Genomic DNA, 19,167 nt, shown 5'->3' on the forward strand with positions numbered 1-19,167 from the left:
TCAGCACCGAGCCATTTCTACTGAGCCTCACCTTCAACAATGTAATTATGTCACAATGTTGTATCACTCTGAAAGCAACTCGTGCAATTTGAAGGGTAGGAGGGAGACTAATCTAGAAGCAAAGTGCTGAGTAATCTTAAGCCAATTTCTCCTTATTAAATTTCTCCTGAAATTTACCATTTTCTCAGTGCCCTGCTGAGCTCACAGAAGCAATTTTAACGTGCTGCTCTGTGTGTTGTTCGTGCAGTGTTTTCAGTGCCATTCTTGGAGTTTGTTCGAAAGTTTAATTTGATTAACATCGTACATATTAAAGCATGCCTTAAAAAAAAGCTAGCTGAAATCACGGATCAGTGGTTATGTAGGTGACCTTTAATTTTCACTGTTTATGACTAACACCTATTAATTAGGGATAGGGTTAAGCCAAGGTCAATTTAATAATTGCTGAATGCAGGAACAAATTCTTCAATAGTAATGGTTGATGTCTTTGGCATTTAAGAGTTTTGTCTGTAATCCACACTATAGTTTTGTGCATCATTGCTTCATTTTACCATTTGTGCTCTGTTTTTTCCCACTGATCAGTGCTTTACAACAGTTTCCCAGATTGTTTCTTATACAGTATATGTACTGTACACCCTTTGCCACATCACTAAGCCTTAAGTACCCCCTCATCAACCCCAGACCAGAAATCTGTCCCTTTTTAACTCATATTACACTGTATTTAATTTAGCATTATATTTAATATTATTAAAGTGGCATTATTACAATGAGTCACTTTTAAACTAAAAGCAATCAATACTGTGGGTGAAAAATAGACTCACCCAGTTGCTTCCGCTCAAACTGAAACAGTATGAGAAATATAGACTAGAAGCTTATATTTTATAACTGCATTTAGTTTGTTATTGTTTGGTTTTATAGCCTGAGACACTTGTTGGGATGAAAATAGGAAAGAGCTGTGTATTGTTGTGAAGTGTGAGATGAGTATAGAGCACTGTTGTAGAAATTTACTTCAATTCACACAAATTGTCTAAATGTACTCCTATTATTATATAGAATAGTTTTATTTCCTTAAAGGGGTCATATAATGGTACATGCACTTTTACAAGTTGATTGTACTGAAATGTGTGTTGGCAGTGCCTGTACACAACCATCATATAATGATAAAAATCCATCCAGTGTTTTTGTTTTAATCTCCTTATATGTTTTCCCCTGTCTTAAATCGAGCCGTTCGACCGTGTGACGTCACACGGTCGGACGCCCCTCCCACTATTGTTGATTGACAGCAGTGTTTCAACACAGCCCCGCCCTGAGCGAGCTGTCATGATAGTCCGTCATTGTTGATACACTGGAGCAGAATGGCGTCTAATGGCTCGTTTCCACTGAGCAGTACGGTACGGTACAGTACGGTTCGGGTCAGTAAACCATGATCCGGCTAGCGTTTCCACCGCCAACAGTACCCTACTTGATAGGCGTGGTGTTTGCAGAAAAGAAGCGATCAACGTCATTTTCGCGCAAAGAAGAAAGCGACAAAGTAAACACTAATGGATGGCATACAGCAGATCTTGTCCTTGCTTCTCGGCATGTTTGTCACAAGAAGACAAGCGCCGACATTAGGCATTTCTCAATACCAAGTACGCAAAGTTCTCAGCAGAATGACTCCCGAGGACGCGAGTCCGGTAATTCTCCAAATGGAACAGCGCGTTCTTGAAAGCGTCACTCAGCTCGCTCTGCATGTACATTTTAGGCAACAATAAAACGAAATATATTATAAAACACCACTCTGTCCCTTTTCGTTTTCATTTAAATACATTTTAAACATTATAGGCACACAAATGTGGTTCAGGCAATGTATAGACCTGATTATATTATTTACTGCATGTTTAACGTTAGCCTATTTATAACAAAACGAAATATAAAACACAACCCTGCATCTTTTCGTTTAAATTTTAAAAATATTAAACATATTTCAGGCAATATTTGCATTTTTACAAATGTTGCAATAAACAACATTACAGTGATAATCTTGTAATAAAATAAAAAATGACAAAACTCAACCCAGTTAAATTTCAGTTTTAGCAATAACAGCCATTATAAAAGTATACGTAAAAGGTAACGTTACAAGAAGCTATACAATAAGAGATAAAGCAAAAAATTCAGTCAAATATACAAATTCAGCGCTGGTCTAACATTAAGTTAAATAGCCTAAAAATATGAAACTTCATTTAGCCCTCAGCCAAAACGATTGGCCAGGGAACCAATTATCGATTCACGAGACCAAAGATCACCCGTTAAATTTACACAAGACGAATTACCACTACAGAGTCAGCGGCAAACGTCAGAACGACTAGCCGAGGAAAGGCTGTTCCAGGCGGGGAACATGAGCGCAGAGCGCCCGGTGATCGCCTGGAATGGATCAAATTATCATAAATCATTAAAAATAAACCATAGATTTGAGCTTTAAACAACTACATTCTCGTCTGAAAAACTCTTAAAACTACGTTTCGTGAAAGAATAACCGTAGTATTATATTCCAACTGTATATTAAAAAATGGCGCTTCTTATGTTGCCATTCCCCTCGCGCAAGTGACGATACTCTGTCAACCAATCAGCGTTCTGCAGTGAGTCTAACTCCACCCTTTAGTACCGTTCCACTGTGCTAGGTACCCCAACGGAAGGGTACCCAAAAAGTGGTACGGTACGGTTCGGCTTTTTGGTACCATTCACAACTTTTGACAGTGGAAACGCATATAATTGCGTACCGTACCGAACTGTACCGTACCGCTCAGTGGAAACGAGCCATAAGCGATTGTGGTGTTCTGTTTTTGGGTGTAATAAAGAACACGGCAGTCATTTTGATGGCACGGCAGTCATTAAATTCAAACCGCTGGAGACGCAGTGGCTGAGTTTTGTTTACGATGTGAATATTCCCCACGATCTAAGTCAATGCGTTCAATGCGAATAATTTCTTTTTAAATGCGGGTCAGTATAAAGCTGGTTTTGCTAAGAAGCTGCTCCTGAAAAAGGAATCGGTACCAACTATTCGTGTTCCTGCTGCACCTCCAGAACAAGTGGGTGTAACGTTTTATTAACCTTTAAATATTAATCTTTGCAAATCGCTTGCACGCTTCACGATGAATGCGGCTAATGTTTACACTCAGGGTATATTACGGCATGTTTTCTATGTAACGTTACGACGTTCTCAATATAATTCATAATCCCACGTTTAAAGTGAACAACGCTTTATGGTTATTGTGTTATTAAAAACTGTGTACGCAGCAGGTGTTACAGTTTACGATACAGTCATAATAGTTGTACCTAACACTGAGATAAAGTTACGCATCACTGACAAGCCTGCATTTACAAAAAAAAAGTTTTACAACATAAATCTGTCAACGAACTAACCTATACATTAGTAAACACATACCATTTGTATCTCACTACTCTACCCTGCCAGTACATACAAAAATAGATTAAACTGACATTACGTTAACCAACCATTCAGAAACGTCCTGTTCGAGCATTTAATTGTCGAACTTCTTCGGAGGCGTCATCTTGTTCCGGGTCCGATTCCGGTTCAAATTGGTATGGTTGCACTACAGATGTGTCCTCAGAGACTCCCACTCCCATTCTTTCGCCAAAATATACCATCAACTGTTGTCAAGGCAACACTCCACGTGCGTTTTTGTCAAAAACGCCCCAAAGAATAGAGGGGCGGAGTCAGCAAAGCTCATTATCATTTATAGGCATATGCACTGAAACGGCGTGCTAAAAACAGAGCTGTTTTTAAGCAGCTAAAATGAGTGTTTTCTTAAAATACTAATGAGAATTTTTAATAAAAGTATATTACAAAGTTTTCATTTAGACCCTAAAGATTCACATTAACTTGTACAAAAATGGCATTATATTACCCCTTTAACAAAATAGCTACATAAGCTGTTAACTACATACCATTGCATAAATAGTTAGTTATTTTTGACAGCCCTGCTATGTTATTTATTGTTAAAATTTAAATGTCATTCTATTTAAAAAAAAAAAAAAATATATATATATATATATACACAGTATACATTTATATATATATATATATATATATATATTTATTTATTTATTTTTAATGCCTTTATTTGATATGACATGACATTATGAGAAAGAGGAGAAAGGGAAACTTGATCAGGAAATGACATCATGGAAATGACATTTCAGAGTGCTTTTTTTTGCATTGTAAAGTAATTTCTGTTTTATAGGTTTAACAAACATTCAAATCTATTCAAGTACTACCTAGTTTGGAATCAGTATAAGGCAATATTATAGACATTGTTGATCTGTCTGTCATGATGAAGTAGAAGAGGAGCATCATGGACGTTACAAAGATCAGAGATCAGATTTCGGGTCAGTCACTTCCCCCCAAACAAGATCTTAATATCCATCCATCTTAATTTCTAATACAGTTTAATGGCATATTTATGTAAATATTTTCCAGTTTTGCTCTATATTAACGGTGAGAAATGTCAAAGTCCCCATAAAATAAAACAATACCATCTTCTGGTGGAGTGGGGAGTTAAATTGGATTCCTGCAGCAAGCAGCAATAGTGGCGGGCAGCTGATGAAGGGGAAAATAGGAAGCACTTTGATTACATGTTGCAGCATCTTTACACAACAATCTCTCCTACACGTATTATTTACATGCCTTATGCTCTAATCCGTGCTGAAGGATACCTCTGTGATTTCCACCCCTTTCTCTCTCTCTCAGTATTTCTGTCTCCCTCTCTTTTCAAGGGGAATGTGATTGGTCTCGGTAAGCATTCGGAGATATGCGCTAATGTTTTCGAAGCAGGTCATTTTACAGTGTAAATTGTGAATCTCCCAGAACATCATTACATCACTCTTTGATTGGGCTTTCCAAATGTGGGTGTATATGTACTTATTATCTAGGCTTGCGTTAATTGTATGAGCTGTCCTTAAAGAAAGGTGGTTTAAAGAAGCTGCATGTAATCGCTACACTGTAATTACTGTGGTCTGTACAATTTTACCAATAATTCCCAAAATTAGCGTACTGAGAAAGATCGGCAAATGAACATTTCTTTTGCTTTTTCCCGGAAGTTATGGCTCAATCTATGTCTCAGTATCTTGATTTGACAGACACTAACAAGCATGTTGGTTTAGTGATGTCAACTTAGTGGGAAGCACTCTGTAATCACTTTTCAGATGCATTTGTTCTTTATTTTGATCAAAGATTTTAAACAAATATTTTAAATTCTTTTAAATTAATATTTTTAATAAATGATTAATTCATCATATTTTTTTCATTTTAAGTTTCGATATTTTATTATTATTTTAAATGATTATTATAATAATATTATATTTTTTAACAAAACATTTTTAAATCACAGATAGACAAATGTTTTATAAATTACTATTCGTCTGTGTCATTGCTGTATTCGCAGCACTATGGTAGAATACTTTTTGTTGTAGCTTAGTATAAGGTGTCAGTGTGAATTGAATGTTTTGTGAACTGTTGACAAAACAAGTCTTAAACTCATGGGTCATCATTTTGAATCTGTCTAATGGCTGTATCAATCACTGTAACATAAGTCATTACTTTCTGTCATTACGATCTCTGACTCAAAGAATCAAAATTTATTTGGGGCCATTCACACAGAACTCCTTATATAGCCTCGGATAACGCGAGACGTGGACAGTGGAAAGAGGAATACTGCAAGTTCTTGTGACTTGTTTTTTTATAAGTTAAACTTCTTTTAACATGAACGCTGCGTTTTAGAATAACGTGTCATACGTTGCAAAGTATGCGAGATGTTTACACGATCAAAATTTCGTAGAAAATCTATGGAACAGCAGCGCAGTGGAATACAAAAACACGTTCTGTGCACTTGACAACATTTAGTTAAGTGTTAACACATTCTCAACAGAGTTTTGTTTCTAATAAATGATATTTTAATTATGAACGACATTAAATTGTGTTCTCACTCAGGGGAAATCACTAAAAATGAAGTGTGCCCGCTGATATGTCGTTATCTTAAAAACTACAGGCTGAATTTCTCAGATGACTGCTAGTTGGCAGCAGTACAGAATTTACTGTCCTTTATTTACTGTCTCCAGGTTGTGTAATCAGGCATGTAGTACTGTTTTTCCTCAGCTTTTCCAACAGAGAAAGTCATGGATTTTCTATATTGTCCTGTCACAAACTTCACCCAGTAGCTTCCTTTAAACCTGTATGTGGACGTCCGGATGAGACACAAGCCGCTAAGGCTCGCCGCTCAGATCTCTGACCTCGCTAGTGTTCTTCCTGTAGTCATTTCATTATGCTCAAAGGGCCATGAGGGACACTGGTGCACTGCAGGTGTAATACCGCTCACACCATGAAGGTAAAGAAATGGTTCATCATCCCTGATATTAATAGGAAAGAGTTTGCAAGTAAGGCGACTCACCTCTTGGACAGGAATGGCAATGACCAAGGCCTGCATAAAAGACAAAGGGATTGATGTGGTTATAAATTACTCCACGGCGCCACCTAGGCCAGTCGCTTTTCACTTTGTCATCAGGAGAAGGCGATAAAGCAGGAAAATGACCAGAGTCCTCCTTTTTTTTTTTAATACATAAATGAATACGCTATGAGAGCGGTCATTATTTAAGGCATGCAATCATGTGGGACATGGACTTGACATGTGAAATCTCACGGAAATGCTCTCAGTGACCTCCATCTTTACGACCTTAAGTATTTTTCTTGTTGTTCAATCTGGTATTATTATTATAATAAGAAGTAATATTCACCGAGCCATTTCATCCAAGCCTTGTTGGTCTGCTGAAAAAAGAGCAGCCACCTTTGACAGCCAGTAAGCACTTTTATAATTGTCCCTGCGAGCTTGTTCATACCCTATGAAGTTCACAAGTGCCAAAATTGGAGAACTGCACTTTATGGCTGGATGAGTCGCCTCATCACTCTTTAAAAAAAGGCTGGGGGGAAAAAAACATCCTGAAAATAAGAGCCCAGAAAATAGAGCCATAAATAATACAGAGAGCAATGGGTTTTCCTTTAAATAAATACCGATCAGGTTTATGTTGAAAGACAATAGAAAACGTAGCCCAGATATGCAGTTTACAGTATTTATAGCTGTAATATCGTGGTGCCACCACCGTAATTTCATGCCCCAATGAGAATGGCAAGGTCAAAGCAAATGCTTCGACTGAGCATCTGCTAATATGGTGACTCATAAACAGGCTCTGCGTGTATCAGGTGCACCAAATAATACAGTATAATGAAATACAGAATAGCTTTCCATTATTGTTCTTTTTTACGGTGTCGTCATTAGATGTAATTTATGCCTTTAAAAATTTCATCTACCGGCGGGTCGATCTGAAATGGAGGTCCAAGGGGTCATTCCACAGGTTTTGGAAACTGTAATAAATTTCTTGTTTCTTTTTTGTGTCCTTTTCCTTTTATATGTAAAACTCACTCTTGTTGTCCTTCTTTTAAATTGGATCTCAAAGGTCTTTCATTTGTCGTCCCATTTTCTTTGTAATAAAGGCATCAGAGGAGACAAAACAGCTGAGTGAGTCCGAAAACCCGAAAGAAAAGCAACGCCTTAATGAATTTGCATGCATCTTATTCGGGTGCACGACGGACCACTTTGTAGTTGCGCAGTGGGTGCTATTTAAGAATTCAAATGACATTACAAATATGTACATATTTGTTCATTATGTCCTTAGAAAACGACCTGCTCGTTCTGAGGTGAACTCACGAAAACGTGAACTTCCTGATAGTGCCTTTACGGTGAGGTGAGTGAGAGGAAATGAGAGGGGGGCCTCCAAGTCTCATTCAATAGTCTGCCACCAAGCAGTCTGGTGTGGTCAGATGAATAGGGAGTCCAGGGACACATTATTGCTTATTGGACAGTACAGGCTGACTGCACCAGCTCAGCACATGGCCATGGCTGCTTCCTGGCACTTTGAATGCCATGCAAGACAGGATGACCAATATTTGCCTTAAATTATTCAACATTTTTTCAGGGCCATTTCAACCTCCACAGAAACTGCCCTCCTTTTAACTTTGACCTCAACCTAGAGTTTTCCGCAAGAGAGGTAAAACTGGCTACATGGTAATTTTATTAAAAAATGGTGGCGGTATAAGTTTTGTTAATATCAATCTTGACAGTGAAGGAGAATATGGTTAAATGTAGAGAGAGACGTGTCATAAATTCTGGGCGTTAACATTTTGCTGCTGTGTCCTCTTGCTATCTCAAGTGGAAAATGCCATTCGAAAACCTCCATAAACTGTTAAATAACTAGGTCATTTTTATCTGACTACATATTCTGATTGGATGAGCCACATCTGAAGTGGTTATAAAATACAGATAATTGCTTACCCGTGGTTGCACGTTCACTGTTAATGGGGCTCAAGTTGCAACATTTGTTTTACAATTACAACAGTCTGTAGTTAGTTTAAACTACAATAGTATTCAAAAGTTTGGGGGCAGTAATAATTTATATACATATAAATATATAGGCGTTTATTTCTCCAGTCTTCAGTGTCACATGATCCTTCAGAAATCATTCTAATATGCTGATTTGATGCTCAATCATGTCTTATTATCTTTGTTGAAAACAGTTAATACAATTATATTTTTTGTCAGGATTGTTTGATGAACAGAAAGTTCAAAACAACTACATTTATTTGAAATAGAAATATAATTGTATTTAATTAGATTTAATGCATCCTTGATGAATAAAATTATGAATAAAAGTATTAATTTCTTTCAAAAAAAATTTATTGACCCAAAACATTTGAATGGTGGCATATATTGTTTAGAGGAAGAATGATTTTTTTTGATTATGAGGATAATGAAAGCCACTCAAGGCCACTTTTTGGCTTTAGCCACTTACTTATTATGTTATGGACAGTAACAGTAGTAATACATCATGTTATGCCTACAGACAACAAGCCATTTTTTTTAAGTAAAATGCCCGTATTCCTATAATTAAACTCTCTCACAGTCATAAATTGAAACTTTTACTGGAAAAGCATGAAACGCAGCTATAAAACCGCCTGATTAACTATGCATCCCAACCTCCGCTGCGCGCTTGTATTGTTTTGCAGTGTTAGTGTGGCTCTATGAAGTGTGACTGTGATTTCATACCCAGCAGACAGCAGACAGGGCTGAACAGACTCAGACTCTGTTCTGTGCCAAGCTCTCAGTTCTCCCCGCTCTATTTAAGCACATGTGGCACTGGCATTTGCCACATTTATGATGTGTGTATTACAGCGCAAAAACAGCTTGCTGTCTCCTCTTTAAACAGCTCAATTTGGAGCAAAGCTCAGCCTTTTGGCTCTCTGGCAGGCAGCCGTGCCTCATGAAAGCATGTGGAATAGAGTAACGCAATGCCCAAGGGAATATCTCCAGTAAACAGAGCAAGAGCGTGCGAGAGAGAGACTAAATACGCAATGACAGACGTGACACACTCCAGTCTAACTGTGGACAAACAAAGGTCAGAGGGAGTGTGTGTGTGTGTGTGTATTGTAGGACTCAGTAGATTTATTAAATTGATATGTGTAACTTACAGTTTAATAGAAACTGGAGCCTTTTTAAACCATTGGCTCTAAATGGAGATGTTAAAGCATTTGGGTTTTATGTGCCAATTGTAGAGGAAGCCCATAATGTTTTCCCCGCTTTTATGTCTTCATTAAATGTCAACACACAAGTACATTCGACTAACAGGCTCTGACTTTCCTTTCCTAATGTTTCTCCGGTCTCTTGTTTGCGGTCGGCCCCATCACCGCTTTGTTTAGGCCCGCATCGAGATGCTTAATCAAGACAAGACACAGGCCAATGACTGCATGCAGAGTTGGAAATAAACCAGCTTTTTTTCCACAAAAGGAAATATTAATATTAGATTTTTTTCCCCTCTCCTGTCATTTTCCATTAGAGACCTCTTTGCAATTTAATCACCACTAAAATCATTAAAAAAGATCTGAAGATTAAATTATATTGGCATTTGCAAAATTATGTAATACATTTACATTACAATGAAGAAATTAAAATAATGCATTTTATCTGTCTGGGGTTCCGCTGAGCTCTACCTGGGGAAATATAGCGGCAGGAAATGGACAGGCTCTGTTCTTGAGATCTGACTGTAATGGAGTGGAGCTCAGAGCTTTGGACCTCCAGAGCCGCTCATCCGGGTCTACGTCTGCCGCTTATGGTGCTATTAACCTAGTTTAGCAAGAGTTTTAATGTTTAGATTTATTTGCAGGTTGCAAAGGACAGTCAAGGACACACTTCCATTTATATCACCATTTTTCCCTCTCCCATTACACTGTTTTTCACATCATTTCATGGAGTTTTCAGGCATTTTCAGCTTGTCTTTAGACAGATTATCTTTTGACAAGGCACTGATTCTTGAATACTGAGAGAAGAGAGGTCACAAAAGTGCAGAAAAGTTTATCTACCAAAGCATTGTTTTGGAGAAATCTGTTCAGAGGTTTTCACCAACGTTTTTACCTACAAACCTTTTCTCAGTGTTTTCCTTTGCCTATCACTCATCAATACCATCAGATACAAAATTAGACTAATATTTATTACAAATATTTACTAGCTAGACTACTTAAAATGAGGAAAACTATCTAAAAATACCAAATGATTTATTTGCGATGTCTGTGAATGTAACCAAAATATATGCACAATTATCATATATATAAAATATATTTTTTAATGTTTTTGTAAATATCTTATAGTGGCGATTTGTTTAATGTCATACCACGTTCTTTCTGTGCAGGTCTGACCGATGAGGAGGTCGATCTAGCCATCCAGCGGTCCGGTAGTGTGGATGAGCCGCTGACTGTGGCTGTTCCCGGGCCTACGCACGTCACACACCCTGTTCCACTGCCCCCGTACAGTGAGTATAACCACAATCGCTTATGCTAGGATAGGTGGTCTTCCCTTTAACCCCTCCACCTGTCCCCTCACTGTATGTTTCCGTGGCCCATGCGCTCCTTAAACATGACATGTCTAGTCTAGTAGATTTTCTCTACCAAATGGTGCGTGACTATTTTAAATGAGTCCCACATCGAAGACATCTCCTCTGTGCTCCCATAATCCTATTTAAACCTTTGCCTATACATCAATTCAAAACAGACTGTGTGGAATACTTTTGAATATCATGCAGATATTTTTATTAGCGCCCAAACATGACTATTATCTTAAGCAAGTGGTTTTCAAAGGAAATGATTGGCGGACGGCATAATTTTCGCGTAGGCACATAATTAATTCCGACACGGCCTTGCGATATGATGTCCGCACCGTTACGACAATCTGTGGTTGGTTGGCCTGCCGAGGGCCTTTCTGCAGCCTCTATCTTTATTACCTCTGCGGGTTATGAGCTTCAGGCCGGCCGCTGATTTACCAATCCCTGAATGAAGTTCGCATAATGCTTAACCTGTATGACAATGATTCCAGATGTATTCCACCCTCATTTATTGCCACCCTGTCCTTGACTCCCCGCCATCTCATGTTTTGTAATGAAAGCGATGTTGATGGGATGGCCATGTAGTTAGGCTAGGCTAGGTAGTGGGGGGTTTTATATCAAAACGGCTATGAGAGAATGGCATAATGAGGGGAGAGTGAGGAGATCTTCACGGGGGTCAGGTTGGAAAGAGGGGGTCCCTCTCTTTGATGTCCTTGTTATGGGGACGATGCGTTGGGACCTGCATCCATCTCTGTCGAAGTAATGGATACTTTGATCTCTATTTTCAAGCGGCAGAAGGACAGTAAGGCCTTTTCTGAACCCAATAAATTTGAACGGAGATTGGAAAAAAGGGGAATGGAGGCCATGCTCACACCTTAAGTGACCAAATAAAAAGCAGGAGTGGAAAGTGGAGGTGGTACCGATGTGGAAGAAGGAGTCCAGTGTGGATCTCGAGTTGAAGTAGGAGATCGGTCAGATCGGTCAGGGTCTAAGCTCAAGGCCTTGCCCAAACTGTCATCATGTGTTTCCTGCACACCATGCTCTCGCAAGGACACTTAGTTAATGTGGTGTTTACCATTGTTACAAAAAGTGATGTTGACAGAAGTCCTTAAAATGGAAGCTTTAGTAAGTTGCAGGTTTGCTAATGGTTTGATGTGCTTGCAGACGTAGAATGTCACTGAGCTTCAGTCTTCAGGCAGAAGAGAGGTTACAAAAGTGCAGAAAAGTTTAAGCATCAGAAAATTATTTTGGAGCAATCTGTTAAACATGAGGTTTTCTCACAAATTAAGCGTTTTCCTTTGCCAATCATTCAATATGAATTAACAGCGTCAGACACTAAAGTAATGTCAAATATTTATTACAAATAGATTACTTAAAGGGACATTTTCCTGATGACAGGAAAATTCTGTCATTATTTACTCACCTTCAAAAATCTTTCATTCATCTTCAGAACACAAATGAATATATAATTTTAATGAAATCTGAGAGATTTCTGTCCCTCCATTGAGAGTCTAGCAACTACCAGTTTGACGCTTCAAAAGTTCATAAAGAGATTGTAAAAGTAATCCATATGAATTGAATAGTTTATTCAAAATTTTCTGAAGAGACATGATCGCTTTAAATGATGAACAGATTGTGTTTAGGCTTTTTTGCACATATAAAGATTCATCAATGCATATGGTAAACGGAAGCTTAAGCATGCTTGCTTGATGCGAGAAGCAATGAGGTTCATTCTCGTGTTACGCAGCGCGTTTGAGCTTCAGCGGGAGGTTTGTTCTCGTGCATCAAAGTAGGTATGGTTCAGCTTCTGTTTAAGTTCGGCTGATCAATGATCTCTTGATTCATATGGATCCTTTTTATGATCTCTTTATGAACTTTTTGAAGTGGTAGACATGAACTGTCAATGGAGGGAAAGAAATCTCTCAGATTTCATTTAAAAAATCGTCATTTGTATATATGAAATATATACATATTATATATATATATATATATATATATATATATATATATATATATATATATATATTCATGATTTAAGGACATATATATTTCATATTATATACATATTTTAAAAATATATATATATATGTGTATATATACAGGTCCTTCTCAAAAAATTAGCATATTGTGATAAAGTTCATTATTTTCCATAATGTAATGATAAAAATTTAACTTTCATATATTTTAGATTCATTGCACACCAACTGAAATATTTCAGGTCTTTTATTGTTTTAATACTGATGATTTTGGCATACAGCTCATGAAAACCCAAAATTCCTATCTAAAAAAATTAGCATATTTCATCCGACCAATAAAAGAAGTGTTTTTAATAAATAAATAAAAAGTCAACCTTCAAATAATTATGTTCAGTTATGCACTCAATACTTGGTTGGGAATCCTTTTGCAGAAATGACTGCTTCAATGCGGCGTGGCGTGGAGGCAATCAGCCTGTGGCACTGCTGAGGTGTTATGGAGGCCCAGGATGCTTCGATAGCGGCCTTAAGCTCATCCAGAGTGTTGGATCTTGCGTCTCTCAACTTTCTCTTCACAATATCCCACAGATTCTCTATGGTGTTCAGGTCAGGAGAGTTGGCAGGACAATTGAGCACAGTAATACCATGGTCCGTAAACCATTTACCAGTGGTTTTGGCACTGTGAGCAGGTGCCAGGTCGTGCTGAAAAATGAAATCAGATGGAAGCATGAAGTGCTCCAAAATCTCCTGATAGCTAGCTGCATTGACCCTGCCCTTGATAAAACACAGTGGACCAACACCAGCAGCTGACATGGCACCCCAGACCATCACTGACTGTGGGTACTTGACACTGGACTTCAGGCATTTTGGCATTTCCTTCTCCCCAGTCTTCCTAGCACCTTGATTTCCGAATGACATGCAAAATTTGCTTTCATCCGAAAAAAGTACTTTGGACCACTGAGCAACAGTCCAGTGCTGCTTCTCTGTAGCCCAGGTCAGGCGCTTCTGCCGCTGTTTCTGGTTCAAAAGTGGCTTGACCTGGGGAATGCGGCACCTGTAGCCCATTTCCTGCACACGCCTGTGCACGGTGGCTCTGGATGTTTCTACTCCAGACTCAGTCCACTGCTTCCGCAGGTCCCCCAAGGTCTGGAATCGGTCCTTCTCCACAATCTTCCTTAGGGTCCGGTCACCTCTTCTCGTTGTGCAGCGTTTTTTGCCACACTTTTTCCTTCCTACAGACTTCCCACTGAGGTGCCTTGATACAGCACTCTGGGAACAGCCTATTTGTTCAGAAATTTCTTTCTGTGTCTTACCCTCTTGCTTGAGGGTGTCAATGATGGCCTTCTGGACAGCAGTCAGGTCGGCAGTCTTACCCATGATTGCGGTTTTGAGTAATGAAACAGGCTGGGAGTTTTTAAAAGCCTCAGGAATCTTTTGCAGGTGTTTAGAGTTAATTAGTTGATTCAGATGATTAGGTTAATAGCTCGTTTAGAGAACCTTTTCATGATATGCTAATTTTTTGAGATAGGAATTTTGGGTTTTCATGAGCTGTATGCCAAAATCATCAGTATTAAAACAATACAAGGCCTGAAATATTTCAGTTGGTGTGCAATGAATCTAAAATATATGAAAGTTTAATTTGTATCATTACGGAAAATAATGAACTTTATCACAATATGCAAATTTTTTGAGAAGGACCTGTATATATAAATATTATAAAATATGTATATAATATAAAATGCATACATTTGTACTTAAATAATGGTTTTAGGGGTAGTATTTGATCATTAAATACCATTTTAATTCAAAGGGGAAAAAAGTAAATTTGTGTTAAGAACAATCTAGTGATCTAGTGTAAAATCTCCTATTTTAAAAACTAATGGCAGGTAAATTTGTGGGACATGTTTTGTCCGATTTCTCAAGAATCAGGGCCAGATTTTATATATGGTGTCCCTAACAGGCAGTTTTTATCTGATTAATTATATGAGAGGTCTGTTAAGTTATGCTCTGTTTAGCAAAAAATGAAAAAGTAGAATGGCTTTGATAGTCTATTAGCAAGCCTGTCTATTTGTATTCAGTAGAGCAGATTCAAACAAATTACAGTAACACACCTGTTCCGCAGACCTTGCTATGTTACAAAATGGAGCATTTTGTATCTGACATGTTGACCTGCCAGAGCCAGGCTTGCTTTAATTACTTCTCTGTTTGGTGTGCCGTTAAACATTTGCATGATAATTTGTCCCTCCTTTCTGTTGGCTGAGCCTTGCCAGATTGCCTCAGCGTGAATTGAAACTACTGCTCTTGCTTTCACAAGCTGGTTAAAACATAACGTAAAGCTGAAGTTTCATTTTATGTCATTTTATCCTATATGTAAGTCATTGGTAAGTTGATTCTCTGAAAAGACGCTTTTAAAACTTGTTTGTTTGAGGTTCCCGACCAGCGCGAAACAGCAACATTGGCTCAACCAGTGATGTGTGTTAGGGGCGGAGCTATGTTTTTGCCCGACTAATGACTCTTTTGAGTTTTTCCCTAATGCCTGATTGTTCATTTTCTGATGCTTGGGTGGTTTGACCATTGATTTTTCATATGGTTTATCATCAGAATGTTGACTTTTATAAATAACTTCAATCTTATAGCTGTTAGCAGGATATCTGTCTGATCTCACTTTAAAAGAAGAGCGTTTTCAGGGCATGTTCTTTGTTTTGAATCTGCACTGAACTGTTTTTTCATCTTCAGTCAGGTCAACTGTCTTTCTCAGAGAATGAAGGTGAGGGGTGAGGAGGGACTCTTTGATGTTGGCTTTCATTTCCTGATAGTCCTTGATAATACTGCACTTATGTGACATTCACACCTCATCTCACCGCTTGTGAGCACTTCTGTGAGGTCTCAGCAGAAACTGTGCGAGGGATCTTTTAAACGATTCTCATTTCCATTTCTTCAAGATCACAATTACCATTAACAGAGTGATTTTTCCCCTCAAATATTGAGAGCGGGAGTTTCCGTTAAGCTCAGTCGTAGCTTATGAAATTGCTCATTTTCTGTTTTAGTTCAGATGTAGTTCACGCTTCTACAAACACGTGTAATCAGAATTCTCTCCCCCCCCCCTCCTTCTAGGAACAAGAGCTCCAATTCATATAGACCTGTATAAACTATAAACCTTAGTCCAGTGTTGACACTTTATGTACAGTAGTTTGACGCAAATGATAAAGCTATAAGGGGTAGAAGTACAATCAGCAGTTTCTATTGTTTTGTTTTGTGGAGATTATTTGTTATGAAATATATTTAATGTAAATATTTAACATTTTAAATAAAATATTATATATATATATATATATATATATATTACTATATTATTCATTCCGCACTTGGATAAAAAATTTTAACCATCATTCTTAACCATCAAACACTAAGTTGCAGAACATGAGATTCTAAATATTTAGCTACAATATCAGTAAAGTAAGCTTTCCTGCATGCTTTTTACTAAAACACAAGCAAGAATCATATTTACTTATTTTCAAATGAATACACCAATATAAGAATAAACAGCAGTGTTTACTTACATGTATTTTTATGTGTTCTGTGAATTTTTTTTTATTGAATTATTAATATATTATTTATAATAATAATATTATTATTATAAAATGGATACTTTATTCTGATTCACAGAAATGGTCTGAGTAACCAGTGCCATCTTAAGCAAAAATCAAACAAGAACATTTACACAAATTATTTTACAAATACACTGTATTTCTGTACATCACAGCTTTGCTTCTTTCATGTCAAATTAAATATGGCATCTACCAGAAGGTCTACCATAGATTTTCCCAGGGTTTGGGTAATAGATGAGCTTGTTGTATTTGTGTGTGTCTGCAGGTCCCTCAGGTTACAGATGGAGAGACTACAGTGCCATGGCTGTCATCATGGCAGGAATGGCCTTTGGCTTCTATCATCTCTACCGGGTATGTGTATGTGCACAGTTTTTTAAATATAATATTTAAAATAAGTATATTAAATATATAAATTTTTCTGAGAAAAAAAGCTTTTCCCAGCATTTCTGCTTTTGTGTAAGTTTATTGAGTAAATCATTGTGGTTACAGTCAATCTGTCCAACGTCATCGGAATGGTCCATCTCAACCCCTATATCTTTTCTTTGTTTTCCCTTTCGGAAAAACCCTGTGGCAGTGCCACTTTCCAATACTATCACCACACGATTTTGTACGTGGGGGCACGGATGGGTGCGTGGGCCCTTAGGCCCTGTCAAGTAAGGAGAGACCCTGTTTCTTTGTAAACCCACACTACCCACAGGGGCATTTGGACTCCATTACTGTGTTTTATAAGAAAACGAAAATAGAGCAGTGGGCTTTAAGAGAGCATTTCCAATGACATTGAATGGAACTCCCATGATGTCATGATTAGGAACTCATGTTTAGCTTCCTAAGCTTCCGTCTGCACTCAGCCACTTCAGTCAGTCAGTTCCTCTGCTACTCTCACAACACGCGGGTTTATGAAGCCAGTCTCCATCTCCAGTGGCCCACATGACTGCTGTTATTAATTGTAGTTGGCCAAACCTGTCATTTTAACAGAAAAAGTCACATTTTCCTTTTACAAGAGTGTGTTTTACAGTCTGAAACTGTAGCTTGTTCAATACTCAAAATGATCTTTTGAGAATGTGACATCAACTCTCGTTTTTATCAACTTTCATTTTTACTCATTCCCATTTCTGGTGCTTGCTCAGGAAGTCATTTACTATTGCTGTTTCATTGTTACTATTATTATTTGATCAAATCCCCAACCAAATATACATGAATGAACATCAGAGAATGAACAACATGAAAGAAACGTTATCACTTATCAATATCCCTATCAGGTCTCATGTAATCACTCAATCTGTTTCGACTGCGGAAAGAGGTCAATAAAACAGCTTGTAAACAATGTCCCATAAGTTAAATTTTACCTCAGAAAAGGCATTCAGTAACCATAAACTCGATAGTTGGTTAGAAAAATGAACTCTAGGCAGGATTATTTTTCCAAAAATATGTACTATATTCATATTTTCCTCTTATTAAAGTTATTATTTCAGCATAGTATAAAAAAAACTCCAGTACATGCAACTGGGTTCCCTGTATAGTTTACAGCATTAGTTGAGAGATTTTTTTTCCTTAAGAAAAACTAACATGTATTTTATCTGATATCTTAATGAAACGATATTCAGTCAAATAGAGTCTATATCATAATTTGATTGTGAATCGCAAGCTTACGTATAGATATGGCCCAAGCCCTGCCCTAAAAAAGCACAATACCAGTCATTGTAACAAATGGACTTCTGAAAAGGACAGAAAACCTAAAGCTCTACCTGATCAGTTCATTTGGCTCGAAGTTCATTAAAACAACATTTTCCTTATTTTATTTACTAGTTAGAATAGGTCAATATTTTATGATAACCCAGTATTTTAACTAATTGCAAAAGCTGATTAATCGATCAAAGTCTACTGATTCATCTCTGAAATAGTTTAGCTCTGAAAACGATTAGTTGATTTATAATAGTGAATAATCTTTTATCTAAATAATTGTTTGTTGAAGACCGGAGTAATTCTGAAAAGTCAGCTTTGCAATCACTGTAAATAAATTTAAAAAAAAAAAAATTAAAATAGAAAACAATTATTATTTTTAAATGTAATAATATTTCACAATATTACAGTTTTATTGTATTTTTGATCAAATAAATGCAGTCTGGGTGAACATAAGAGATGTATTTATTTGAACAAACAAACATAAAATCTTACAAACTCCAAACTCCTGAATGGTAGTGTATTGTCCATAAACGATGAGCAAATTCACAAAAAGATTGGATTTAAGATATTTATCTGGTAGAAAATAAAATGCGCAAAAAACAGACATGATTAGAGATGACAATAATAGAAACTTTTGTGTGGGCTCTTTTGACTTGGATCTAGAGATGTTCTAGGAAATAAAAAAAACACTCTGAGCACTTTAGCAACAGTGTAGTGATGCAACGGCAACCGTTTACAGCATTGTGACAGTGACTTTTGTGCAGGCAAGCATCACTCATCATTTCTTTAGAAAATGCAAAAAATGCATTTCTGTTCTCTGTAACTCTTTTTCTTCTGTAAATCTCTTTTTCACTCCTTTCTCATTTTATGTCAGTGTCTCATGCTCTTTCTTTCACACAGACACTAAGACACTTAGTACAGACACACAC

The 19,167-nt window shown here is 37.3% G+C and overlaps 1 protein-coding gene across 1 annotated transcript in view; it reads left to right on the forward strand.

The window, feature by feature from the left end:
- pex14 (peroxisomal biogenesis factor 14) overlaps positions 1–19,167 on the forward strand; it is a 70,557-nt gene that overhangs the window by 33,232 nt on the left and 18,158 nt on the right. The window contains exons 4-5 of the mRNA XM_077218162.1: positions 10,786–10,905; positions 16,821–16,906. Coding sequence (XP_077074277.1) covers positions 10,786–10,905; positions 16,821–16,906 — 206 coding nt within the window. The remainder of the gene's footprint in view (positions 1–10,785; positions 10,906–16,820; positions 16,907–19,167) is intronic.

This window comes from Siphateles boraxobius, unplaced genomic scaffold (assembly GCF_051911475.1).
Source record: "Siphateles boraxobius isolate OS27281-9 unplaced genomic scaffold, OSU_SipBor_1 77, whole genome shotgun sequence".
In the NCBI taxonomy this organism is placed as follows: Eukaryota; Metazoa; Chordata; class Actinopteri; order Cypriniformes; family Leuciscidae; genus Siphateles; species Siphateles boraxobius.